At 50.1% G+C, this 26956-nt stretch overlaps 1 protein-coding gene across 4 annotated transcripts in view; it reads right to left on the minus strand.

Moving 5' to 3' along the window:
• The window catches only part of FLNC (filamin C), a 95887-nt gene that overhangs the window by 18736 nt on the left and 50195 nt on the right, over window positions 1-26956 (minus strand). For 2 of the 4 annotated variants that reach the window (XM_039345698.1, XM_039345700.1), the window contains 20 exons: window positions 25616-25739; window positions 24242-24402; window positions 23015-23105; window positions 22131-22300; window positions 21044-21161; window positions 20044-20306; window positions 18656-19253; window positions 16814-16987; window positions 16332-16494; window positions 14833-14993; window positions 13679-13846; window positions 13176-13299; window positions 11838-11994; window positions 10310-10499; window positions 10152-10175; window positions 8083-8330; window positions 6728-6826; window positions 4607-4706; window positions 2003-2143; window positions 638-766 (listed from right to left, as the gene is read on the minus strand). In XM_039345698.1, the coding sequence (XP_039201632.1) occupies window positions 638-766; window positions 2003-2143; window positions 4607-4706; window positions 6728-6826; window positions 8083-8330; window positions 10152-10175; window positions 10310-10499; window positions 11838-11994; window positions 13176-13299; window positions 13679-13846; window positions 14833-14993; window positions 16332-16494; window positions 16814-16987; window positions 18656-19253; window positions 20044-20306; window positions 21044-21161; window positions 22131-22300; window positions 23015-23105; window positions 24242-24402; window positions 25616-25739 (3403 nt within the window). The remainder of the gene's footprint in view (window positions 1-637; window positions 767-2002; window positions 2144-4606; window positions 4707-6727; window positions 6827-8082; window positions 8331-10151; window positions 10176-10309; window positions 10500-11837; window positions 11995-13175; window positions 13300-13678; window positions 13847-14832; window positions 14994-16331; window positions 16495-16813; window positions 16988-18655; window positions 19254-20043; window positions 20307-21043; window positions 21162-22130; window positions 22301-23014; window positions 23106-24241; window positions 24403-25615; window positions 25740-26956) is intronic. The other 2 variants (XM_039345699.1, XM_039345701.1) reach the window with 1 other exon arrangement.

Below are 26956 nucleotides of genomic sequence, written 5' to 3' on the forward strand. Positions count from 1 at the left end.
AATGAATGCCTCCGAGCCTGATCTTAGCTTTCCCGGGCGAATCTGAGAAGATTCCTGTACAATAGGCAGAGAGCAATGAAGTACAGGCAGTCTTTGAACTTACGACCACAAACAGAGCCCAAACTTTCTGTCGCTAAACGAGACAATTATTGAAGTTTGCCCTGTTCGATGCCCTGTCTTGCCACGGGGGTGCAGTAAATCCCTGCAGTTGTTAAGCCAGCAACCCTGTCCTTAAGTGAATTTGGCTTCCCCATTGACCTTGTTTTGTCAGACGTTCGGACCCTGCAACCGTCATAAGTATGAACCAGTTGTCAAGCGTCTGGATTTGGAACATGTGAGCGTGGAGATGCTGCAAGGGCCATAAGGGTGACAAATGGTCCTAAGTCACTTTTTGGGGGGCCGTCGTAATTTTGAAACGGTTGTTAAGTCTAGCACTGCCTGTGCTCAGTTTGAACACTACACAGGTAAGTCTGGTTTTTCTTATGATTTTAAACGTGTGGATTATGTCCTGCCTCTTGTGACAACTTTCAGATTAAAGATTAATTGTCTTTTCCTGGAGGGAAAGAGAACAGGACCCCTCCTAAGCAGACCGACGACTCCGTGACCAGGTTTTTCAAATGTGGCACAAGGGACTCACCTTCGCCGGCGTCCTTGGTGACGATGGTGAAGGTTGCTGGTTTGTTGACCATGCCGTGGCTCAGCCCAGGTCCATAGGCGCTCACGTGGCGGGCGTTGATAGCGTCCACGTAAAACTGGATTGGGCTCCCTGGTTTGGAAAAAAAGTCAGGGACTCAGGGGCACACCCCATCATCCTGGGCAGCCTGCAGCTTTCAGAGAGGGAACGACGAGAAACTCTGGACAAATAAGCTAACCTTTCTGAAAATCCTAGGGTTGGAAGAGAGCTTAGAGGTCATCTACTCTAGCCCAGTGATCGGGGTAATATCTGATGGCGCAGCACCAGCCAATGGGCATTCCCATTTCCACATTTCTAGCCAGATCTGTTTCGTTTAATCATAAATTACAGTTTAGTAAAGTGGGTTTAGCATAAAGTGCACCCTCGTTCTTCCAGCTGGTATTTCTCGATGGCGGTCCACTTTAAGATGGGTGGACTTCAACTCCCAGAATTCTCCAGCCAGCTCAACCACTTTAAAATGGGTAGACCTCAAGTCCCATGCTGGCTGGGGGATTCTGGGAGTTGAAGTCCATCCCTCTTTAAAGTCAGTGTTGAGAAACATTGATCTAGACCAGGGGTAGGCAACCTTGGCTCTTTTATGATTCGTGGACTTCAACTCCCAGAATTCCTCAGCCATGCTGAGGGGAAAGGGAGAGGTTTCCAAGCTGAGCCAGGCTGGCTCAGGAATTCTGGGAATTGAAGTCCACAAGTCATGAGGGGGCCATAGTTCCCTCATGCTGGCTCAGGAATTCTGGGAGTTGAAGTCCGCAAGTCATGAAGGGGCCATAGTTCCCTCATGCTGGCTCAGGAATTCTGGGAGTTGAAGTCCACGAGTCATGAGGGGGCCATAGTTCCCTCATGCTGGCTCAGGAATTCTGGGAATTGAAGTCCACGAGTCATGAGGGGGCCATAGTTCCCTCATGCTGGCTCAGGAATTCTGGGAGTTGAAGTCCACGAGTCACAAAAGACCCAAGGTTGCCTACCTCTGATCTAGCCCTAAATCCTAAACTCCGGCTCAGTTTTCAGGGCCTCTAAAGCATTTTGATGGGTGGACGAAACAGCTGGTTTTATACCACCTGCTTACTTAACCCAGGGCAATCCCAAACCTAGTCCTGCATTCACACAACATGCTAGCACGGGACAGGTTGGGCTCTTGAGGGATGGCAAATGGGAGCCCAGTCTGGTTGGTTTGTTGGCTGTGCGCAGGGGATGAAGTGAGAAAACAGGTGAATTGAGAACCTGGCTCAAGCTTGTTGTGTGAACGCAGACACTTGCTCTCCCTAGGAATTAATCTGGCCCCCGGTTGCTCTCTCTTTCTCCGGGGCCCACCTGGAATGTGGTTTCCGTCGTATTTGATGTCCATCTCGTGCAAGCCCTTTTCTGTTGGGGCGTACTTCACGGTCACCGTCCCATTCTTGTTGTCCGTGATGTGGGGACGCGCTGTCTTGCCTGAAGGCATCCGAACTTCCCCTGCAGAGCAGGAAAAAAACAGGCTGGTGAGACCCCCAAACCATGGAGATTTCCACCCCTAAGAATGGGACTAGCCAGGTGTGGGAAACCTTCCCAAACTACAACTCCCAGCAGCCTAGCGTGACCAGCAGTGGGGGATGCTAGGAGTTGTAATTCGGTAATATTTCCTACTTATGGGCTGAGAATGGGATTAGCCAGGAATGGAAACCTCCCCAAACTGCAACTCCCAGCAGCCCAACCTGGCCAGCAGTGAGGGATGCTGGGAGTTGTAGTTCCGTAACATTTTCCACTCCTGGGCTGAGAATGGGACTAGCCAGGAGTGGAAAACCTCCCCAAACTATAACTCCCAGCCGCCCATTGTGGCCAGCAGTGAGGGATGCTGGGAGTTGTAGTTCGGTTACATTTCCCACTTGTGGGCTGAGAATAGCAGTAGCCAGGAATGGAAACCTCCCAAACTACAACTCCCAGCATCCCAGTCTGGACAACTCTGAGGGATCCTGGGAGTTGTAGTTCCGTAATTTCCCACTTATGGGCTGGGAATGGCAGTAGCCAGGCGTGGGAAACCTCCCCAAACTAAACTCTCAGCCGCCCAGCTTGGCCAGCAGTGAGGGATGCTGGGAATTGTAGTTCCACAACATTTCCCACTTATGGGCTGGGAATGGGAGTAGCCAGGCGTGGGAAACCTCCTCACACTACAATTCCCAGCATCCCAGTCTAGACAACTGTAAGAGATCCTGGGAGTTGTAGTTCAGTAACATTTCCCACTCCTGGGCTGCCTCCAACCTAGCTAGAGTCAAAGCAGGGCCGAGGTACAGCAATTGGGAGCAGCAGGTAAGGGGGAGGAGCTAGAGGTGGGTGGGGCTAGAGGTGGGTGGGGCTGGCAAGATTTACCTTGCTGTCTGCTTCTGGCTGCCCCTCTTTGTCTTCCCCCCCCAAGACCCCCAATGCAGTCCGATCAGAAAGACCCTATGGCCACAAGCTTGCCCCACCCCCACCCCAGCCCTAGAGAGCTCTGGGGAGGGCTCTATTTCCCAGAGATTAAAAAAAAAAATCAGTGCCTCAAGATGTTGTATTCCAAATGCATTGTGGGAAAGATCGGAACAGCGGAATGCAAGTTTCCAACAATGCACATTGTGAAGTCCTGGAATGTGGTTGTGGAAGAGCGGGGGTAAAAAAAACCCCAAGAACTCCACCCCAAGAATGCAAAGGTAGACTGCCTCTGGGTTTGGAGGTTCTACTGAGCTCCACCACGGATGGAGACTTCCAGCCTCCTTGTTCCCCATCTCCGTTCACCCTTCTAAGGGTGGGTCACCCAGATCGGATCCCTTTCTTCTCGCGTTTTCTCTCGGGATTATTATTTAAATTTCTTTAATTGAATTATTTATTTGGTTATTTAATTTATTTATCTTTTTTTTAAAAAAAAAAACAAAAACCAACAACAGCCCCTCTCCCTGTTGGAAAAGGGGTCTGGGTGGTAGTACAAATAAAACGTGAAAACCTAAAAAAAAAAAAAAAAGCAATCTGTAAAATTATTTAGAAAGGCAAGGACGATTTTTTAAAAAAAAATCAGTATTGAAGGGAATTAAAAATCAGGGCACACCGGTTCCACTGAAACCTTGGCAGGAGGGGGCAAAACATCCCCAAAATGTTCCCCTTTTAAAGGGGGGTTGCTCATTCCCCCCCCCCCCTAGTAAAACAGGTGACCCTAAGGGGCTCACTAAAGCAGCGGTTCTCAACCTGTGGGTCGGGACCCCATTTGGGGTCGAACGACCATTTCACGGGGGTCGCCAAACAAGGCTGACCGCCATTTTTTCCCCCTTTTCTTTGGCCACGCCCCTGGCACCCGGTGATGTATAAGTGGTTGGGGGTCACCACAACATAGGGAACTGTATTATGGGGTCACGGCATTAGAAAGGTTGAGAACCACTGCACTAAAGAAACAGTTGTAAGTTAAGGGCTCCCTGTAGTGTAGAAGCTCCAAAGTGACCACTAGATCAGTGGTTCTCAACCTTTTTAATGCCGCGACCCCCCCAACCGGTCGTAAGTCGAGAACTACTCAACCGGTCGTAAGTCGAGGACTACTCCACTGGTGCAGCACCGTTTGCAGACTGGGACTTTTGGCGGGCTCAACAGAGCAGAGACAGCCTGGACAATTCCTATTGGCTTTTGAAAGCCAATAGACTCTATTCAAGAGAGTCTATTCTGTTGGCTTTCAAAAGCCAATAGAATAAAAGGGAGTAGCACAGCGAAGGAAAAGGGGGGGAAAAATGGCGGACTGCGTTGTTTGGCGACCCCCGTGAAATGGTCGTTCGACCCCAAATGGGGTCCCGACCCACAGGTTGAGAACCACTGTGCTAGATGATCTGGCTTCCCCCTCACCAACACCACTCCAGTCCGTGCTTCCATGCCATGAACCCCCCCCCGCCGCACCCCAATCCCCAGACAGACAGACGGATGCCCTACCTGTGATCTCCCCCTTCTGCACGGCGAAGGGGATGACCAGGTTGAAGGGCCGCAGCATAGCATCCACATTCTCCGGAGGTACAACGGGCTCATCCGTGGCCTGGCGTGGAAGGGAAGGGAAGAGAGGAAATGGGGGGGGAGAGGTAGAGAGAGAGACTAAGTCCAGGTAGAGAAGGAGGCCGAGAGAGAGAGAAAGAGCACCCCAAGGCGAAACAAACTGAAAAGAAAGATTCGGAAGCCGAAGCAGACCTGGGGTGTAGCGGCTGCCAGAAACAGGGCTGTAAGAAAGAGACCAAAAAGAACCCCCACACAAAAAAAAGAGAAGGGTCCGGGATCTCCTGAAGGAAGTTTGGGAGGGCAGCCAGGAATGGCCAAGAAGAAATTCAAGACTGTCCATCGGTTGCACCTGCCTTGCCCAAACAGCTGGATTGCTACAACTGCCTTCAGCTAGACGCCGTGCACATCGTTCTCGACTTATGAACGCAGCTGAGCTCAACATTTCTGTCGCTAAGCGATATGGTTGTTAAAGTGCGGTTTGACCCCTTTTACAACCTTCCTTGCCATAGTGGTTAAGTCAGGGATCTTCAAACTTGGCCCTTTGATGACTTGTGGACTTCAGCTCCCAGAATTCCTCAACCAGGCACGCGAATTCTGGGAGTTGAGGTCCACAAGTCATCAAAGGGCCACGTTTGAAGACCCCTGTCTTAAATCTAACAAACAAAATGGAGGCTGGCTGAGGAATTCTGGGAGTTGAAGTCCACAACTCATTAAAGGGCCACGTTTGAAGACCTCTGTCTTAAATCTAACAAACAAAATGGAGGCTGACTGAGGAATTCTGGGAGTTGAGGTCCACAAGTCATCAAAGGGCCAAGTTTGAAGACTCCTGGGTTAAGTGAATCTCTGCCATTGTTAGCTTAGTAACACGATTGTTAAGAGAATCGGGCTTCGCCCATTGTCCTTGCTGGCCAGACGGTCGCAAAAGGGGATCACAGGACCCCGAAACACTGCGACCGTCATAAATACAAGTCAGTTGCCAAGTGTCTGAATATTAGTCACATGACCAGGGGGAGGCTGCAATGGTTGTGTGAAAAATGGTCCTAGGTCAGTTTTTTTCAACACCGTTGTAACTTTGAATGGTCACTAAATATGCTTGTAAATTGAGGACTAGCTGTATGTTCGATTTGCACCACCCATTGAGCCACAAATTATTCACTTTTCAGCCCAGGATGATGCTAACAGAACAACAGAAGGGACCTTGGAGGTCTTCTAGTCCAATCCGCTGCTCAAGCAGCAAACCTTATATCAGAGGTAGGCAACCTCGGTTCTTTTATGACTCGTGGACTTCAACTCCCAGAATTCCTGAGCCAGCATGGGAGAACTATGGCCCCCTTCATGACTCGTGGACTTCAACTCCCAGAATTCCTGAGCCAGCATGGCTCAGCTTGGAATCCTCTCCCTTTCCCCTCAGCGTGGCTGGCTCAGGAATTCTGGGAGTTGAAGTCCATGAGTCATAAAAGAGCCGAGGTTGCCTACTCCTGCTGTGTAGCATTTGAGACAAATGGCTGTCCAGTCTCTTCTTAAAAACTTCCAGTAATGGAGCACCCACAATTTCTGGAGGCAGGTTGTTCCACTGGCTAATTGTCCTCACTATCAAGAAATTTCTCCTCAATTCTAGGTTGCTTCTCTCCTTGATGACTTTCCACCCGTTGCTTCTTGTCCGGCCTTCAGGCGCTTTGGAGAAGAGGTGGACCCCCTATTCTTTGGGGCAGCCCCTCAGATAATGGAAGACTCCTATTACATCATGTTATCAAGATTCTGGAAGGAGGGAAGGGGACGGACTGAGAAATGCAAGATTGGGATTTGACCCTGACGAGGGCTATCTGCAGGGTGTGTCCCAAAAAGTCAAGATGGCGGCCGAGAGAGTCCAACTGAAGCTCTGTGTGTTGCCCATTAAAGTTGGCTGAGCTTCAACTGCACATCCTGGGTCACCTTCTTAATTTCTTCCACCACGTCCTGAGGACCCCCCCCGGCGTTGGACACGGGGCAGGGCCCTCCTTTCCAAGATAGAAAGAGAGAGACAGTGAGAGGAGACAGAGGCAAGCAAGGACACAGTCCTGGTACCCAGTGTGGAGGGAAGCCACCAGGGTGGTGCACCGGGAAGGGCTGGTGAAGTTGGTTGGATTCGCAGGGCTCCTCAACCTGAGGAATGGAGTCACAGGCCTGGCGGGAAGCAAGGGAGACATTAGGGGGTGGTCCTGCGTGCAGGTTGAGAACCCCACAATCTCGCGCCTCAGATGGCGACTGGGATAGAGCCCAAAGAGTTGTGGGGTGGCCGTCAAACACAACCAGAGTTCTTGATGCCTTCTGAGCTTGACGGTTTTCACGCAGATATTTCATTACTCAAACTAGGCAACGTTACTGATGCTCAGAAGCCTTCTTAGATGTCCCTCCTAGGACTGATGATGTTACCTAGTTGGGTCATGAAAGGTCTGCAGGAAAACAACTAAGCTTAGAGAGCGCCAAGGACCCCATAATTGTCATCCTCCTCCTCCATCACCATCATCTCCTCCTCCTCCTCCTCTTCCTCCTCCTCCTCCTTCTCCTCCACTCCACAAAACTCACTCCTTTCTAGCACTGATGATGTTACCTAGTTGCACCAACAAAGGTCTGCAAGAAAACAACTAAGCTTAGAGAGCTTCAAGGACCCCATAATTGTCCTCCTCCTCCTCCACCACCACCACCACCACCACCATCTTCTCCTCCTCCTCCTCCTCCCCCACTCCACAAAACCCACTCCCTTCTAGCACTGATGATGTTACCTAGTTGCACCAACAAAGGTCTGCAAGAAAACAACTAAGCTTAGAGAGTGCCAAGGACCCCATAATTGTCCTCCTCCTCCACCACCACCACCATCACCATCTTCTCCTCCTCCCTCACTCCACAAAACCCACTCCCTTCTAGCACTGATGATGTTACCTAGGTGCACCAACAAAGGTCTGCAAGAAAGCAACTAAGCTTAGAGAGCACCAAGGACCCCATAATTGTCCTCCTCCTCCACCACCACCACCACCACCACCACCATCTCCTCCTCCTCCCCCACTCCACAAAACCCACTCCCTTCTAGCACTGATGATGTTACCTAGTTGCACCAACAAAGGTCTGTAGGAAAACAACTAAGCACCAAAGACCCCATAATTATCCTCCACCACCACCACCACCACCTCCTCCTCCCCCTCCTTCTTCTTCCCCACTTCATGAAACCCACTACCTTCCAGCACTGATAACGTTAACTAATTGGGTCACGAAACATCTGCAAGAAAAGTCACCAAGCTCAGGGAGCACCAAGGACATCACAGTTCAACCCTGAGCTGTAAATATCCTCTGCTATTGATACTTTTGTCATCAGAAAACGGTGCCTTCTCTGTGTCCCTCTATCCCACCGATGGTAGTCTTGTCTGGGCACGTCCTCTACTCACCACCACATGAAAGGGGCTGTTGGGGATCTGCTCGCCCCCAAAACGGATGGTGATGACGTATTTGCCAGGCTCAGGAGCTGTGTAATAGATGTCAAAGGTCCCATCGTGGTTCTCCACCACGTCGACGTCCAGCTCGGCTCCATCAGGCGTGGAGACCTTGCATGTCACTTTGCCCTTCCCAGCTGCCTTGGCATCCACCGTGATCACCGTCTCCTCGCCAATCTGGATGGTGGGACCAAGACATGCTCCTACAAAGAAATGAAGACAACGGTCCTACAACACGGCTGGGAATGGCACCACACCCGGGGGCCACACCCCTCAGCACTAAAGACCAAGTCTACAGGTGAAGCTCCAAGTTAAGTGACTTCTTACTAAAAGCTTATGTGCGCAGGGATCTCCTCAACTAACAGCCAGCACCTTGTCAGAGTTAAATAAGGATTGATGGGGCACAAAGGCGGTTGGGCTTAGTGGGCAGGTGACTACGTAGGGATTCTACGCTGATTCATCTTTTCATCCCATCCCAGATTCTGCCATGACCTGTCCTACATCACCATACCATTCAGGTAGGGTTAAAGGGGGGGAGGGAATGAAAGAAATTTTGGGAGTGGCTATCAAGTGAGGAGTCACCAAAAATGGCCTTGACCCAACTCGGCTCATATCTCAGTGGAGTTAAAGTGTCAGAATCCAATTATATTTCATCTCTAGTTATCAACTATAGAAAATACCATTTCTGCCTTCTCTGGATTCTGTCATACGATGAAGGGAAGTGGGTGAACAAAGGGGCTTTATGGCCCTCACTTCCTTCGGTACACTTCAGAGAAACTGGATGTGTATAGGACTAACCATAACAATGGGGCTATTACCTTCATGTAGTTCTCTCTGAAGTCTCCATCCAGCCGGCAGTAAAGAAAAGGGGGTGGGAGTGTAATGCCTGAGACTGTCGCTGGAAGAAGGGGGGGATTGGGTGGGGCTACTGGGGAACCCCTTAAAACCTTGAATGGGAGAGCTTGGACCCCAAGTCCTGTCTAGAACGCCTGCAACCATTTTCTCTTAATAAAGGATGCCTGTTGGAAGAACTATTCCAAGAGTTCTGTTTTCTTAAGATGCAAAGTGGGGTGGGTCTTTACATAAAGTTAAAACTAGCAATAATGAAAATCATAGTCCCAAATAAATAGAGGACATCCAGTTTGTGGACCTGAATGATAAAAGGATGGAAATGGGCATCTAGACTAAGAACATTCAAGAAAAGGATCCATCCTAGGGGGGGTAATATAAAATTAGAGACTTGGAAAGGGATCTTCTGCTCCAACCAAGTGGCCGTCCAACCTCTGCTTGGAAGCCTCCAGTGATAGTAGTAGTAGTAGTAAAGTTGGAAGGGACCTTGGAGGTCATCTAGTCCAACCCCCTGCTCAGGCAGGAAACCTACACCATTTCGGACAAATGGCTGTCCAGTCTTTTCTTAAAAACTTCCAGTGTTGGAGCATTTACTGCTTCTGGAGGCAGGCTGTTCCACTGGTTAATTGTTCTCACTGTCAGGAAGTTTCTCCTTAGTTCTAGGTTGCTTCTCTCCTTGATTAGTTTCCACCCGTTGCGTCTTGTCCTGCCTTCAGGTGCTTTGGAAAATAGCTTGATTCCCTCTTCTTTATGGCAGCCCCTGAGATATTGGAATACTGCTATCATGTCCACCCTTGTCCTTCTCTTCGTTAAACTAGACATACCCAATTCTCGCAACCGTTCCTTATATGTTTTAGCCTCCAGTCCCCTAATCATCTTTGTTGCTCTTCTCTGTACTCTTTCTAGAGTCTCAGCATCTTTTTTACATCGTGGTGACCAAAACTGGATGCAGCATTCCAAGTGTGGCCTTACCACGGCCTTGTAGAGTGGTATTAATACCACTCTACAATTTGAGTGGGGCCCTCAAAACTCCAGGAGGAAGCTGGAACCTATGTGTTGCACACAGGACCTCCTGGACGTCATTGCTCCCAAGCAAAAGTGAGCTCCACAATGTTGGAGGCATGACGGGACAACCGGGCCACGACAATTTTCTTGCCGTCCACGTCAAAGCTTACCCAGTCCGTGGCCTCCGATGGACACTGCAGACAGAGAAACAGAAACAGACGTGAGCCTCTTTGTCAGAAATTGTTCTTGCCACTCCTCCCCCCCCAAAAAAAAACTCTCCAGAGAAGGTGGACCCTCCAGGTAGGTAGGGAGAAGAACAACCGCCTACCTGTCACCAGGCACTTGCTGGCATCTCCAGCGGGCAAGGCATGGATTCGGAAAGGCGAGTAGGGGATTTCATCCCCGCCGTACTTGATGGTGATGGTGTAGCGGCCCGTCATGTCTGGAACGTAGGAGACTGTATAGGTCCCATCTCGGTTGTCCCGAATGTTGGCCTTCTTGGGTTTTCCCTCAGGGTCCTGGGGAGAAAAAGAGTCTGATCACGGGTCGGCCTCTAATGGAATGTGAGAACGACCTTGGAAGAATGGGGCAGGGTAGAGAAGAGAAGGGGTTGGACTAGGTGACCTCCAAGGTCCCTTCCAACTTTATTATTATTATTATTATGGATCATCGCACAGTCAGCCAGATGTTCAGACTGGATTTGGCATTTTGTCTACCTATCGAGTCCTTACCCAGGACCTGGGATAGGCAGATGTGGATGTTTGATGGTATTACAGATATCGTCGCAGGATGGAAGCAGGTCCTAGTAAGGCCGCCTTTTGCAATTGACTAATAGCGAATTTGTCAATGCCAATGGTGTTCAAGTGGTGCTCCAGTTGTTTTGGGATTGCACCCAAGGAGGCTATGACTATTGGTACTACCCTTGCTTGCTTTTGCCACAGTCTTTCTATTTCTATTTGTAGGTCTTTGTATTTTGTTATCTTCTCCAGTTCTTTCTCTTCTATTCTGCTATCTCCAGGCACTGCCACATCCACTATCCAGACTTTTTCGTCTTTCTTATCGACAATTGTTAAGTCTGGGGTGTTATGTTGCAGGTGCTTGTCTGTTTGAATTCTGAAGTCCCAGAGCAGTTTAATTTTATCATTTTCTATGACTTTCTCTATTTTATGATCCCGCCAGTTTTTGCTTACAGGCAAATGATATTTTTTGCAGATCTTCCAATGCACCATTGTTGCTACTTTCTCATGCCGCTGCTTGTAGTCAGTCTGTGCAATCTTCTTGCAACAGCTTACCAGTTTTTTTTATTTTATTATTATTATTATTATTATTATTATTATTATTATTAAAGAGATGCTGCCTAGGGAATGTTCAGATAGAAGGAAGATGAGCCCACAGTTGCACAATGGAGAGAGAAAGAAACTTAGAAATGATCTATCCCAGGGGTAGGCAACTCGGGCTCTTTTATGACTCGTGGACTTCATTATCCAGAATTCCCAAACCAGCCATGCTGACTCAGGAATTCTGGGAGTTGAAGTCCACGAGTCATAAAAGAGCCCAGGTTACCTACCCCTGATCTATCCTAATTAATCAGACATTAAAAAGAGACAGCGAGGGATTTGCACTTTCAGACTTGCAAGATTCTGTTAGTGCAGCCCGGTGTTTTTTCAACCTCAGCAACTTGAAGACGGGGGAGGGGGACTTCAGAATTCCCCAGCCAGCATTTGCGCGGACAATCCCAAGCCTCACTCCCACCCCCCACCCCTACCTCTCCAAGGGCATTTCTCTGTTGCCACACCCAGGACTAACAGAAGTCCCCCCAAGCCACCCCATAGCTCCCTCCTGGCCCCACCACTTACCAGGATCTGTACCGTGAGCAACCCTTCGCCGGCATCCCGAGCATCGATGGTGAACTCCACTGGCAGGCTGGCAGGGATGCCCGAGGCGTTGAGGCCAGGACCGCTGGCACGAACTTTGCTGGCATCGTGAGCAGGAAGGACCCGGATCTTGAAGGGACTTGAAAGAGGCAGAAGCCGAGAGTCAGAGAGGATGTGGCTGGGCCTCCCATCCCCCCCTTTCAGTTGGGGGGGGGTTTGACAGGTTTATTTATGTCTTTATTTTGTATTTATTTGTTTGTTTGTTTGTTTGTTCTGTCCTTCTCCTCAATAAGACAACCCTGTTCCGATGCTAGCCTTTCTTCTGTTGGTTTCTGGAGAGCTTTCCCCAGCCGTCCGGATCGACCACTATCTCCCCACGATCGGCGGGGCTTTCCCCCTCTTTGCCACCTCTCTGGGGTGGCTTTTGGCCCATTTAGGGTCCCCAAATAGAGAGAAAGGCTGCGGAACCCCGCGGTCCCTCAGCTGTCACGCTAACTGCACAAAACCGCAAAACCAGACACCTTCTTCTGCAAAATCAGACGCCTAGAGTCCAGGGATAGGCAACCTGGCTCTTTTATGACTCGTGGACTTCAACTCCCAGAATTCCTGAGCCAGCCATGCTGAGGGGAAAGGGAGAGGTTTCCAAGCTGAGCCAGGCTGGCTCAGAAATTCTGGGAGTTGAAGTCCACCAGTCATAAAAGAGCCAAGGTTGCCTACCCCTGGCCTAGACCTTCCTTCTCAATCGCTATGTTTGGACAACCTGTTTCTCCTGGTTATGCTCGCTCTGGTTTCACCCAAAGCGCTGAGCCACAAATTCATGAAACGGGTTGGGGTTACGTGGTACCCTCAAGCCCAAATCAACTTCCCAAGCTTAACGCTAACGCACTTTTAACACATTGGGCAAGCTCAGCTGTTAACCCAAACAAGACCTGCTCATATCACCTAGTCAGAACTCATTGTTGGATTGCATTTTTATGCAACAACCACAGTCGTGTCCAGCCAGCAGATGGCAATGTTGACATATTTGGATCTATGGTATCTACTCTATGTTCTTTTGCCCTGAGTCGAGTTTTTCCTGTTTCCTGTTACAGTTGAGCAGTAAAGCACATGGTGACTGTACTCTTTGTTTGCTCTGTGGTGCTATATATAAACACAATTCTTAACACACCTATACCCTAGTAGTCACTTCCAGTCTTGACTATTGCAATGCACTCTACATGGGGCCACAGTTGTTAAGTGAATCACGGGGGCATCAAGAAAGGATCTGAAGTCCTCCAGCAACTGTAGGAGAAGTTGGCCAGGAACCCCTAACCCTCTCACCTGCGAGGCACCTCTAGTCCAGCGTATTTGACCGAGATGGTGTACGGTCCGTCGGTGGCCGGTGTATATTTCACAGCATGTGTGCCATCTCCATTGTCGCGCACCTCCACCGGCTCAGCCACCCCTGGACAGAGAAGGAAGAGGAGGAGCAAAGGATTAGAAGGCATCTAAGGTGGCTTTGGGTCAACTTCAGTCAACTAGGGCAGAGTTGACCCATCCAGCTCTTCTCAAAAGGGAAAGCTAAGAGGCCTCTCATCAAAGTTAGGCCATCAAGTGAGGGACATGGTGCTTGAGTTATCTCTGCCCGCCTCCCCCAAGATAGCAGAAGAACCATGTGGAAGAGATCGTGGAGGTCTTCTAGTCCAACCTGCAACTCAAGATGGAGGTCCTATATCATTGGAGGTCGTCCGATCTCTTCTTAAAGATCCAAGCATCTTCTTCCCAACTTCTCCCCATCCCATAATCCTTTCTCAATCAATGCTTCCCCTCCCAAGTCACCATACCTGAAGGTCCCAGCACCTTCACCTCCAAGGGGGCCAGCCCAGCCTTGCTGCAATCAACTGTGAAGGTCTGGGGGACACGGGCTCTGACTCCGGAGCCCAACCCGGGCCCCGAGCACTTCACTTTGCTGGGATCAACCACATCTTTGACAGGAACACGGAAGGGGCTCCCTGGGAAAAGAGAGGTCCACCATGAGTTCCTAGCAGAGGCATCGCCTTTTGGGACCACCGGATCACTTCTAGCTGCTCATCCAGGCTTCCTTGGAGAAACCTGGAGATGAAGGCGAGGAACTGGACCACACCACCCATCCATGAAGTGAGGCGTTTCCAGGAAAACCCATTCTCCTGGGCGCCATTCTTAGGTAGAAGGTTCTCAAGTAAGGTTGCCCCCAGGAGAATGAGACCTAGATCTCTAGGGAACAGGGGCTACTCCATCCCCACAGGACCCTCTTCCACCGAAGAGTTCCTGGATCTTGAGCAATACAGGTAGTCCTCAACTTACGACCACAATTAAGCCCAAAATTTCTGGTACTAAGTGAGACATTCTTCCCCTGTCTTCTCCTTCCTTCCTTCCTTCCTTCCTTCCTTCCTTCCTTCCTCTCTCCCTCCCTCACTCCTTCCTTCTTTCTTCCCTCACTCCCTCCATCCTTCTTTCCTCCCTCCCTCCTTTCTTCCTTCCTTCTCTACTTTCCTCCCTCCCTCCCTCCTTCCTTCCTTTCCTCCTTCCCTCCCTTTCTTCTTTCCTCTCTCCCTCTTTTCCTCTCTCCCTCCCTCCTTCCTTCTTTCCTTCGTCCCTCCTTCTTTCCTCCCTTCCTCCCTCCCTCCCTCTCTCCCTCCCTCTCTCCCTCCCCTCCCTTTCTTGCCCCAGTTGTTAACTGAAAAATGATCCTCTCTTTTTTCAGGTCTGCTGTAGCTTTAAACTGTCACTAAAACAACGGTCGTAAGTTGAGGACTGCCTATATTGAAAGTCAACCAATACATTTTACAAACAAACCAAATAATAAATAAATTTGCTTTCAACAAAGGAGTCGGCAGTCCTACGTCGCTTTTTTCGGTGCGGTTGTAATTCCCAACAGTCACTAAATGAACTGTCGTAAGTTGAGCCTACCTGTATCTTCCCCTCCTCCCCTCTTTCCTCTCCCATCCTCCCTACCCACCTGGGATGGGGCGTCCACCAAAGGTGATGTTGACGTCGTAGTCCCCGGGCGTGAAGGGGATGTACTCTACGCTGCAGCTGCCGTCTTTGTTGTCCTTGCAGGACATCTTGGCCTCCGAGGGGCCTTCGATGGCCAAGCCGAGACCCCCGGTCCCTGCGCCCCTAGGAATGAAAGGAGCCCCTTTTAAAGAACCCCACCAAAAAACAGGAGCTGCAGGCAAAGCCGCCAGGAAGAAGCCAATCCAACATTCCTGCAGGAGGTTCAGCAGTACTTGGTGAATTAAAACCACCACAAAAGATGAAGCAAATGAAACCCCCTAGGCTTGCATGCAGAAGACCCCCTCCCAGAGGCAATAAATCTACCCATCCTATGTGAACCTGGGTTCAAAGGTTATCAAACCTCAAAAATGCTGCATATAAACACCAGTAAGGACCCTGGATTGGCTTGTCTTGAATTTCATCCTGTTATTTATGACGACTGATTTCTTGTTTGGAAATTATGCTTCCTCTGCTTTTTTAATTGACCCTTTTGTTTTAATTTGGTTTTTAACGTGCTTTTTTAAAAACCTATCTGTCAACTGTACAGAGGCATGCAAGTGTAATGGGCAGGGTAGACAGATAGATAGATAGATAGATAGATAGATAGATAGATAGATAGATAGATAGATAGATAGATAGATAGATAGATAGATAGACAGACAGACAGACAGACAGACAGATAGATAGGAGAAATGGAATAGATAGATAGATAGATAGATAGATAGATAGATAGATAGAAGAGAGAAATGGAGTAGATAGATAGATAGATAGATAGATAGATAGATAGATAGATAGATAGATAGATAGATAGATAGATAGATAGATAGATAGATAGATAGATAGATAGATAGATAGATAGATAGATAGATAGATAGATAGATAGATAGATAGATAGATAGATATGATAGTTCGATAAATGATATAAGATAGATAGATAGGCAGATAGGCAGATAGATATGATAGTTCGATAAATGATATAAGATAGATAGATAGGCAGATAGGCAGAGGTAGATAGGTAGATAGATAGATAGATAGATAGATAGATAGATAGATAGATAGATAGATAGAAGAGATGGAATAGAGAGAGAGAGACAGACAGACAGACAGAGAATGGATGGATGGATGGATGGATGGACTCACAACAAGAAGTGCAATTCTCTTGTTTAGTTTCTAGGACTTTTCACACTCTGCTCCCTCCTTCCTCCTTGTTTGTGTGCTGCTGCTGTTTATGGCTTACGTCAGTTTTCAAACTTGCCCACTTTAAGATGGGTGGACTTCAATTCCCCAGCCGGCCATGAGGAATTCTGGGAGTTGAAGTCCGCCCATCTTAAAGTGGCCAGCTTTGAGACGCACTGGGTTAGATCAAACCGCAACGCAGAGAACCTGGGATCCTTTCTCGGAGCACAATCTTCACCGTCAAACTCCATTTGCCCCTGAGAGGGAGGGGCAGGGGAGGCTCACCTGGTTTCCACGGTGAAGCGGTTCGACTTGTTCACCAGACCCCCTTCTAGACCGGGGCCGTAGGCACGGACGTGGCTGGGGTCGCAGCCTTCAGTGACCCCTACCCGGAAGGGGCTCTTGGGCACCGGCACATCATCGTAAGTCACCTCCACCAAATGCACACCTGTAAGACAAACAGCGCAGGTGGGCCTGCCTCCTCTGTGCAAGGCAAACACGGGGGGTGGAGCGGACCCTCCAAACTTTAAATCCAGATTGCAAAGATCCGTTGTAACTTCGAACGACCGCTATGCGACCAAGTCGTAAGCCGAGGACGACCTGCAGATCCCCCTGGCCAAACTCAGGTTAAAGGAGAAAAATCTCAGTTCCTAATTTCATTGATGGAAATTGTCCTTTTTTGCATGCAAGGGAGAAGGGAAGGGCTCACATCGATGTGGGGTAGGGGAGGGCAAGAGGTGGGAGGGGACACATAAGGGGAGCCTTACCATCCTCAAAGGGGGTGTACTGGACCCGGTAAGTACCGTCCCCGTTGTCGGTGATGTAGGTGTCTGTCTTGGCCCCCGAAGGGTTGATGACCCGCACTTTGACGTGGTTGCCCCCCGTTTTGGTGAGAGAGCGGGCGTCCACCGTGCACTCCGTGGTGACCTCGCGCAGCACCCCTGGAGAGAGACGGCGAAAGGGTTAGCGACGCCGAGACACCCGCTTGGATCTAGGGGTGGGGCACCCCAGAAGTTTATTTTTTATTCAATTTATTTGCTGCTGGTTGGTAACAACAGTAAGAACAGAGGAATAAAAAGAAGCGCAAATGTAACAGCAGCCAACGAAAGAAACAATGACATACAGGCAGTCCTCGGCTTAGCACTACCACCGTCAAGCCCAATTTTTCTACCGCTAAGTGAGACAGTTATGAAGGGAGCTTGGCCCCCACTTTACGACCTGTCTTGCCGACATTGTGAGGCAAATCACTGCAGTTGTTAAGTCAGTAAGATGCCCATGGAGCGAATTTGGCTCCCCCAGAATCAAACGTCATAAATGTGAGTCAGTTGCCAAGGGTCTGAATTACGACGTGTCCGTGGGGAGGCTGCAGTGGGCATAAGTCCCTTTTTTTTTTCAGTGCCGTTGTAACTTTGAATATTCACTAATGGAATGGTCGTAAGTTAAGGACTATCTCTAATTACCCCTAAAGCAGAGGCCCCCAACACTTCAGGCACCAGGGACCAGTTCCGTGGAAAGAGGTTTTTCTATGGACCAGAGGGTGCGTGGTTTTGTGTGCTGCCTGCATCCCGCAGATGGGACTTTGCTTGTTTGTGCGGACCGGTTGCTGGTGTGCTGTGGCCCCGTACCAATCCACAGACCAGGGGTTAGGGATCCTTGTTCTAGTCCAACCCCCTGCTGAAGCAGGAGATTCTAAACCAGAGGTCCCCAACGTTTAGGGCACCAGGGACCAGTTCCATGGAGAAGGTTTTTCCACGGATCAGAGGGTGTGTGGTTTTGTGTGCTGCCTGCATCCTGTGGATGGGGCTTTGCTTGTATGTGTGGAGCGGTTACTGGGATGCTGCGGCCCAGTACCGGTCCACGGACCAGGGACTGGGGACTGGGGACCCCTGCCCTAAAGAATAGTTTTCATAAGGGTAACATCTCCATGGTTTTTTCAAGCTCCGGGGAAATCAGGAGATCCAGGCAACTGAGCCCATTGTTTACGTTGTTAAGTTGTCAAGTGAGTTTTGCCCCATTTTGCGATCTCTCTTGACACCGTTCTTAAGTGAATCATTGAAGGGGTTGTTAGGGACACGGTTGTTAAGTGAATCTGCCTCCCTCCCCCCTGACTTTTGCTTGTCAGAAGGTCGCAAATAGGACCACGTGACTCTGGGAGACTGCGACCGTCGTAAATATGAACCAATTGCCAAGCATCTGAATTTGGGTCCCACGGTCAGGGGGATGTGGCCACGGTCGTAAGTGTGAAAGACGATCATAAGTCACTTTTTCAGTGCCGTTGTAACTTTGAGCAATCACTTGTTGTAAGTGGAGAACTGCCTGTATACAGATTTATTGCAAGTTTAAACACATAAACAAGAATCGGGTCAACTAACGGTCAAGGGAAATGAGCGGGAGATAAGAAGGCATTCGAGATGAGCTCGACTTAAATCTCTTGCTGGCACGCAGGGACTCGTGACTTATGACGCGTTTGACTCCTCCCTCGGGCTCCAGCCGGGTCATCTCCTACAGGGTTGTTCTTAATTTTATAATATATTTTCCTCACTTTGGGACTTGGCCTTTTTGTCCTGCCAAAGTAAAATGGCCACCATCCTGCTCGCCCAAACACCTACCTCGAGGTTCCACCCCAGGTCCAAAGACTTTGACGTTGCTGGTGTCCACGGCAGAATCCACGTTGACCCGGGCTGGGAACTTGGGCACGTGATGCCCGCCGTATTTGATGGTGATGGTGTAGGTGCCCGGGAAGGAAGGAATGTACGTGATGCTGTAGGTGCCGTCGCTGTTGTTCTGGATCAGCACCTCGGCTTTGACCCCCGAATCGGAGATGATTTCGATGGTCAGCTCGGCGTCGCCCGCCTTGGAGCAGTCCACGGTGAAGGTGGCCACCTCACCCACCTTGCCACGCTCCAGACCAGGCCCGCTGGCCGTCACCTTGGTCGGGTCGAAGACGGGCTTGATGTCCGCCTTGAAGGGAGAGCCCGGGATGTGAACGTCGGCGAAGAGGATGTTGATGGTGTATTCGCCGGGCTCGGTGGGTAAGTAGGAGACCGAGCAGGAACCGTCGCCGTTGTCCTGGCACTCAATCTTGGCTTCGCAGGGACCCTCCACGGTCAGGCCTAGCCCACCCGTCCCAGCTCCTTTGGTGTCGATGGTGAAAGGGGCTGGTTTTCCCACAAACCCCCCCTTCAGTCCAGGCCCATAGGCACACACCTAGCAGAGGACAAGGGAGGAATGCTTTCAGTTTGTTTGTTTGTTTGTTTGTTTGTTCGTTCATTCATTCATTCATTCATTCATTGTTTCTTTGCTTGCTTGCTTGCTTGCTTGCTTGCTTGCTTGCTTGCTTGCTTGCTTGCTTGTTTGGACTAGAACTCCCAGTGTCCTGGTGATTGGCCCAAAGTCTCCCAGCTGGTTTTCATGCCACAGGTGAGACTAGAACTCACCATCTCCTAGTGATTGGCCAAAGTCACCCAGTTGGCTTTCATGCCTAAAGCGGAACTAGAACTCACTGTCTCCTGGTGATTGGCCCAAGGTCACCCAACCAGCTTTCGTGCCTAAGTCGGGACTAGAATTCACCGTTCCCTGGTGATTGGCTCATTTTTTCTGCAGTTTGGGCTTCATTCTCATTCTCTTTCTCCTGCTCCTTCTCTCTGTTCTCTCTCTCTCTCTTCATTTTTCTCTATGTGTCCTTTCTTTTTCTCTCTCTCTTTTTTGGCATGTTCTTTCTCTCTTTCTCTTTTTTTTCATTGTCTTTCCTTCCTTCCTTCCTTCCTTCCTTTCTTCCTCCCTCCCTCCCTCCCTCCCTTCTCTTTCACTCATCTAAATGAGTCCCTGTTCATTTTTATCTCTCTTCCTTAAAAATTCAATAAAGTTATCCTTAAAAAGAAAGAAGCTGCGGGAAGGGATCAGAATCTTAACCCAGTTCCCACCCACCCCCAGGGCAATCTCAGCCCCCCTCCACCCCTCAACAGCCTGCAGCACTGAGGATCCAGCTGGAGCTGACCTTGGTTGGGTCGGGGGGCATGACGGCCTCGACGGCAAAGGGGCTTCCGGGCACAGGGTTCCCGTCATAGGTGACGTCCACCTTATATGGACCCTCTTCGGGCGGCATGTACTTCACCGAGTGGACGTCGTTGGTGGCGCCCGTCTCCATCTTGCACGGAATCGGACGGCGGGAGGGCGAGCTGATCTTCACATCCACCTGTCCCTGGCCACCAGCTCCACGCGTGTTGACGGTAAATTCTTGGTCCCGACCCACATCGACCTCTGCGCATGGGCAGGAAAGGAGAGGGAAGCACATTGAATTCTACGAAGATGAACCATTGGTGGCTCCGTGGTTAGAATGCAGTATAAACACACAATGCCCATAAATGCACACTCGGCTGTGTCACAGCAAAGCTTGTGCAGGGAGTCCTCGACGTATGGCCGTAATTGAGTCCAACACGCCTGTTACAAAGTGGGACATTTGTTCAGTGAATTTTGTCCCATTTTACGACCTTCCTGGCCACCGCTAAGTGAATCGCTGCAACTGTTAAATTAGTGACTCAGTTGCTAAATGAATCTGGCAGTCCCCACTGACTTCACTCATCAGAAGGTCATAAATGGGGTCACACAATCTCCTGGACGCTGCAACCGTCATAAATGTGAGTCAGTTCCCAAGCGTCTTAATTTTGAACACCAGATGCCGCAACGGTCATTAAGTATGAAAAACATTTTTTTCAGTGCCGTTGTAATTTTGAACGGTCGTTAAATGAGCTGTCATTAAATTGAGGACTACAAAAATCTGAACTGGCAATTTGGCCCCAGATAAGAGTCAACAGACTTGAAGGTGGGAGGGGGGCTGGGTTTAAGTCTCTTATAGGGATGCAGAGACCCCCAAAGCAATGATGTATTTGACTCCTCCTCCCTCGGGCTCAGCCTGGTCGTCTCTTACCACAACTCACAACTCGAACAACCCTTTCAACTCAGCCGCACCCAAGAAGTAGACTTGAGGTCAAACTTACTGTTGTTGAGTCCTTGCACTTTGACCTTGCCGAGGTCCAGAGGGGGGGCCACATAGACTGGGAAGGGGCTCTTGGGGATGGCATCCCCGCCGTAGGTCACCGTCACCGCCATGTTTCCCTGGTTGGTGGGGACAGAGATTTGGTTTGGTAAGGTCATTCAAAAATTGCAAGGTGGGTGAGGGGTTACCGAGACATTGTCAGGTTGCCTAGAGCAGGGGTCGGCAACTTTAAACACTCAAAGAGCTACTTGGACCCATTTCCCAGAGAAAAGAAAACAGTGGGAGCCGTAAAACTTGTGCGCACGCACGCTTATGTGCGCAAGAGGGGAGAGCTTGATTGAAGAGTTTAATTAAAAAGAAATAGAGGCTGCTGTTCATGAGTTCTCTCTCTCTCCCTCCCTCCCTCCCTCCCTCCCTCTCTTTGTCTCCCTCCCTCTCTCCGATCTTCTGCTCACCAGAGAGAGAGAGAGTGAGTGAGTGAGTGTGAGAGAGAGAGAGCTGCTGCTTTCTGCTGAGATGCAGCAAAGGGAGGAGCCCCACCCAATAAGCTTGTCAGCTTGTCCAAGAACAGTGTGAGGCCACTCTTTTTTACACACACATAAACACAGAGAAAGAGAGAGAGAGAGAGAGAGAGAGAGAGAGAGAGAGAGAGAGAGAGAGAGAGGGAGAGAGAGAGAGAGAGAGAGAGAAGCGCAAGTGCCTCTCTCTGTCTCTGTCTCTCTCTCTCTGCAAATGGCGGAGGAGGCTGGGAGCCGCAGGAGAAGGCTCAAAATGCTACATGCGGCTCCGGAGCCGCGGATTGCCAACCCGTGTCCTAGTGATTCTCCCAAGGTCACCCCATGACCTAGAGAGAAGGTCCCATTCCACCCGCTGCTCGCTGTGAGGTCCACTAGAGGATGACCCTCCGGCCTCTCTTGGAAGGCCTCCAGCAAAGGAGATCCCTTGATTTCAAGTGGCAGCCTGTTCCGCAGACAGTCAAGACAGTTCCTAGGAGGCCGACCCAGGAACTGAGAAGGTGACCTGGGGGGTGAAGTTCACCTAGCTTGAAGGGCCATCCAGGAGGCCACCAGAAATAGACCCTCGCTCACCTGCTGCACAGCTGTGTATTTGACCGTGTAGGAGTAATCGTGATTGTCGATGATCTCAAAGTCACGCACCACCTCACCCTTGGTAGCACCGGCAAAGTGGACGTCCAGCTTGGCTTTGCCCGCTCCCTTGGTGAACACGGTGAAGTGGGTGGGCTTCCCGACCTCCACGCCTGGGGAGGAAGCGTCAAGAAGGGAGGTCAGCTCTCCCCTTTCCCTGGATTGCAGGAGACAGAGTGTGGCAGCCACATCTCCAGGGATCCACCTAGGTCAGGGGTAGGCCACCTTGGCTCTTTTATGACTCATGGACTTCAACTCCCAGAATTCCTGAGTCAGCTGACTCAGGAATTCTGGGAGTTGAAGTCCATGAGTCATAAAAGAGCCGAGGTGGCCTACTCCTGACCTAGGTGGAGCTACTTTTTCAATCAATTCCATCCATCTCTGAAAAGCCTGGCTCTTTCCCCGGAGCCAAAATGGGCACCCTCTTTGGAAGAGGGGTGATATAACAGCAGTCTTCCAGTATTTGAGGGGCTACACAAAAAAGAGGGGAGGGTCAACCTATTCTCCAAAGCGCCTGAAGGCAGGACAAGAAAGAACGGATGGAAATTAATCAAGGAGAGAAGCAACCTGGAATTAAGGAGAAGCTTCCTAACAGTGAGGACAATTAGCCAGTGGAACAGCTCGCCACCAGAAGTTGTGGGAGCTTCGTCCCTGGAGGTTTTTAAGAAGAGACTGGACAACCCCTTGTCAGACATTGTAAAGGGTGCCCTGCTTGAGCTAAGGGTTGGACTAGAAGACCTTTAAGGTCCCTTCCAACTCCGCTTTTCTCTTAAGAGGGTATGTGCAATGTCACCCCAAATAAATACTTTTTTGGGAGGGTCACTCACCCGTTCGATTGAGACCAGGCCCCTCTGCCTTCACTTTGCTGGCGTCGTGCGAGGGGTCCACCTTGATGTGGAAAGGGCTGGTGGGGATTTCCTGCAGGGACCCAGAAGAAGAGAGGAATCAGGGAAGGGGGTACCAGGACGGGCACATAACCCGGAAAGGAGGGCCTATCCCTTGGTTCATCGGCTCTTTCTCCATGGGGGACCTCAGGCACGAAGGATCAGGACCGTACATCATGAAGTTGCGGTTCAGAAGATGTCTTGCTCAAGGCTGCCCACAAGGACTCGGTCAACTCAAGGTCAGCGCTAAATCGGCGCCAGGGAAGGATCAGTGGAATTCAAGAGGGTCTGGACTTCGATCATTTGTGGGACCGTAACAATTCTAGGCTAATAGTACACTTAGCTCCACCCCCCCCCCCAGCTCTGCCTCCTTTTCTCTTAAAATAAATACGTGGCCTAAAATCACCCAGCTGGCTTTCATGGCTAAGGCAGAACTAGAACTCACTGTTCTCCCAGCGATTGGCCCAAGGTCACCCAGCCAGCTTCCATACCTAAGGCAGGACTAGAACTCCCTGACACCTGGCAATTGGTCCAAAGTCACCCAAATGACTTTTGTGCCTAAAACAGAGCTAGAACTCATTGTCTCTTGGTGATTGGCCCAAAGTCACCCAGCCAGCTTTCATGCCTAAGGCAGAACTAGAATTCACTGTCTCCCGGTGACTAACCCAAAATCACCCAGCTGGCTTTCGTGGCTAAGTCAGAACTAGAACTCACCGCCTCCCAGTGATTGGCTCAAAGTCACCCACCCAGCTTTCATGCCTAAGGCAGAACTAGAATTCACTGTCTCCTGGTGACTGGCCCAAAATCCCCCAGCTGGCTTTCGTGGCTAAGGCAGAACTGGAACTCACCATCTCCCAGTGATTGGCCCAATGTCACCCAGCCAGCTTTCATGGCTAAGGTGGAATTAGAACCCACTGTCTCCTGGTAATTAGCCCAAGGTCTCCCAGCTGGCTAAGGAAGGACTAGAATTCACCCTCTTCCAGTTTTTAGCCTGGTGCCACAACCATTAGACCGAACTGGCCACGAAGTCATGCAACTCGGCGATGGACAAGCTAAAGAGGAACTGTCAGCCACCCAAAGATTCTGATCCAGATCAATGGACCTGTGGCCACCTCTGGCACATGTACAGGCTCCCAGGCTGGGCAGCCCCTTGGCGCCCGTGGGCCTTACCTGGCTGGCAAACAGCACCATGATGGTATAACGCCCGGGGCCTGGGGGTGTGTATTTCACAGTGAAGGTGTCGTTGTCGTTCTTGATGATGTCAAAGTCGATGTCGGCTTCAGCCGGGCCCACCACCCCGGGGGCGCATTTGATGCCGATGCTCACGTCTCCTGCAAAGCAAAAATGGGATTGAAGGTCAAGAGTTTGGTAAGAAAACTTGGGCATCTCTGCTCCAAACATAGCCAAAATCTAGGGTGGGGGGGGGAGTGTCTCTGCACCCAACAGAATGGAGCGCCCTGAGATTCTTCTGGACAAGCCAACATCCGATTGTTGGCTTGTACGGTTTGCATTCTCCCTCAAAGCCTTGCTGATGGAGTTCCATCAGAAAGAGATGGAAGTTCTTCTCCGACGGCAGAGCCTGGCTGGGGATGATGGGAAATTTAGTAGGACAAACCTGGAAGGGTGCACCACCTTGGTGTCTTCCTACAAACCAGCGTTTCTCAACCTTGGCCACCTTAAGATGGGTGGACTTCAACCCCCAGAATTTCCCAGCCAGCTTTGCACCAGGCTAAAAACTGGGTGAGTGAGAGGTGAGTTCTAGACCTGCCTTAGCCATGAAAGCCAGCTGGGTGACCTTGGGCCAATCACTAGGAGATGGTGAATTCTAGTCCTGCCTTAGGAGTGAAAACTGGCCAGGTGACCTTGGGCCAATCACTGGGAGACAGTGAGTTCTAGTTCCACCTTAGCCATGAAAGCCAGCTGGATGACTTTGGGCCAGTCACCAGGAGACGGTGAATTCTAGTCCTGCCTTAGCCATGAAAGCCAGCTGGGTGATCTTGGGCTAATCACCAGGAGACGGTGAGTTCTAGTTCCACCTTAGCCATGAAAGCTGATTGGGTGACATTGGGGCAATCACCAAGAGACGGTGAATTCCAGTGCCACCTTAGGCATGAAAGCCAGCTGGGCGACCTTGGGCCAAACCAGGACACAGTGGGTCCTTTTGCTTGGATTCTGGCTGGCTGGGGAATTCTGGGAGTCGAAGCCCACCCACGTTCTAGTGGCCACCGTTGAGAAACACTGCTATGAACCCGCCAGAATCCCACCCAATGGATCGTCTTCGCAGTATAAGCGGTTGACGGATCAAAATTCAAAGGTGGCTTTTGTCTTCTCTAGAAAGGACACCCAACAACGGTTGGGCTAGATACAGAGGTCCCCAACCTTGGCCACTTTATGACTTGTGGACTTCAACTCTCAGAATTCCTCAGCCAGCCATGCTGGAAGACTAGAAGACCTCCACGGTCCTCTCCAACTTTGTTCTTCTGTTGACGTTTGTGGTTTGCTTTAACTCCGACCCTCCCACAAGTTCTCAGAGTTGGGGATCACCTTGGCCAGCCTCGCTGCAGTCCACGGTGAAGTAGGTGGGCTCATTGGCCTTCAGCCCCGTCTTCTCGACTCCAGGACCGTAGACCTTGACTTTATCAGGGTGGCTACCTTCTCCGACACTCACCTGGGAAGAGAGAAGAAGAGCAGATGAACGTACGAGAAGCACAATGGAATCGTGGAATCCTAATGGACCACGGGGAGTCCCTGACTTACTTAACTTAACCACTTGCTTACTTGCTTAACCACCATTCGTAGTTACCATGGTTTATGACTTACGACCTGTCCTCAAACTTACAAGTATGGCGGCATCCCCACAGTCACGTGATCCACATTTTTTGAAACATATTTATCAGAATTCAAACATTTTGTGTGTGCAGGGCAGTCCTTGACTTACAACAGTTGAGTTAGTGACCGTTCCAAGTTACAACAGCCCTGGAAAAAGGGACTTACGACTGTTTTTCACACTTACGACCGTTACGACACCCCTGTGGTCGCATGATTTAAATTCCAACACCGGACCACTGTCTCACATCTATGACGGTCGCAGTGTCCCAGGATCCCCTTTTGCGATCTTCTGACAAGCAAAGTCAACGGGAGAAGACGGATTCGCTTAACAACCCTGTTGCTGACTTAACACATTTCTTACTTAGCGCCATCAATCCTGGGCTCCATTTTGGTCATATGTCAAGGACTACCTGTCCCAGTAAGGACCGTGTTGTAGATTCCTTCTAAGAAAGCTCAAACCATTTAGAACAATGGTTCTCAACCTGTGGGTCAGAACCCCATTTGGGGTCGAACAACCATTTCACGGGGGTCGCCAAACAACGCAGTCCACCATTTTTTCCCCCTTTTCCTTAGCTGTGCTATTCCCTTTTATTCTATTGGCTTTTGAAAGCCAATAGAATAGACTCTCTTGAACAGAGTCTAATTCTATTGGCTTTCAAAAGCCAATAGGAATTGTCCAGGCTGTCTCTGCCCTGGTGAGCCCGCCAAAAGTCCCAGTCTGCAAACGGTGCTGCACCAGTTGAGTAGTCCTCGACTTACGACCGGTTGAGTAGTCCTCGACTTACAACCGGTTGGGGGGTCGCGGCATTAAAAAGGTTGAGAACCACTGATTTAGAAAAACTGTGTGTGCCTGGCCCATTAAGGCCTGTCAATCAGGACACCTCCTTCTTCTGAGACAGTGTCTCCATCTCTGTGGTCTCCAGCTTCTGCTCCGCGGGTCCTGGTTGACCACTAGTTGTGTTCTTCTACATCACCTTCATCCAGGTTTGGAGAGAGACTAAGCCAGACGAGTGTGATGGTGAGAAGAATCTAGATGAGTTGATGGCCTACACAGGT

The sequence above is a fragment of the Crotalus tigris genome, unplaced genomic scaffold (genome assembly GCF_016545835.1).
Source record: "Crotalus tigris isolate CLP2741 ecotype Arizona unplaced genomic scaffold, ASM1654583v1 scf7180000017975.10810073628:1450386, whole genome shotgun sequence".
Classification (NCBI taxonomy): Eukaryota; Metazoa; Chordata; class Lepidosauria; order Squamata; family Viperidae; genus Crotalus; species Crotalus tigris.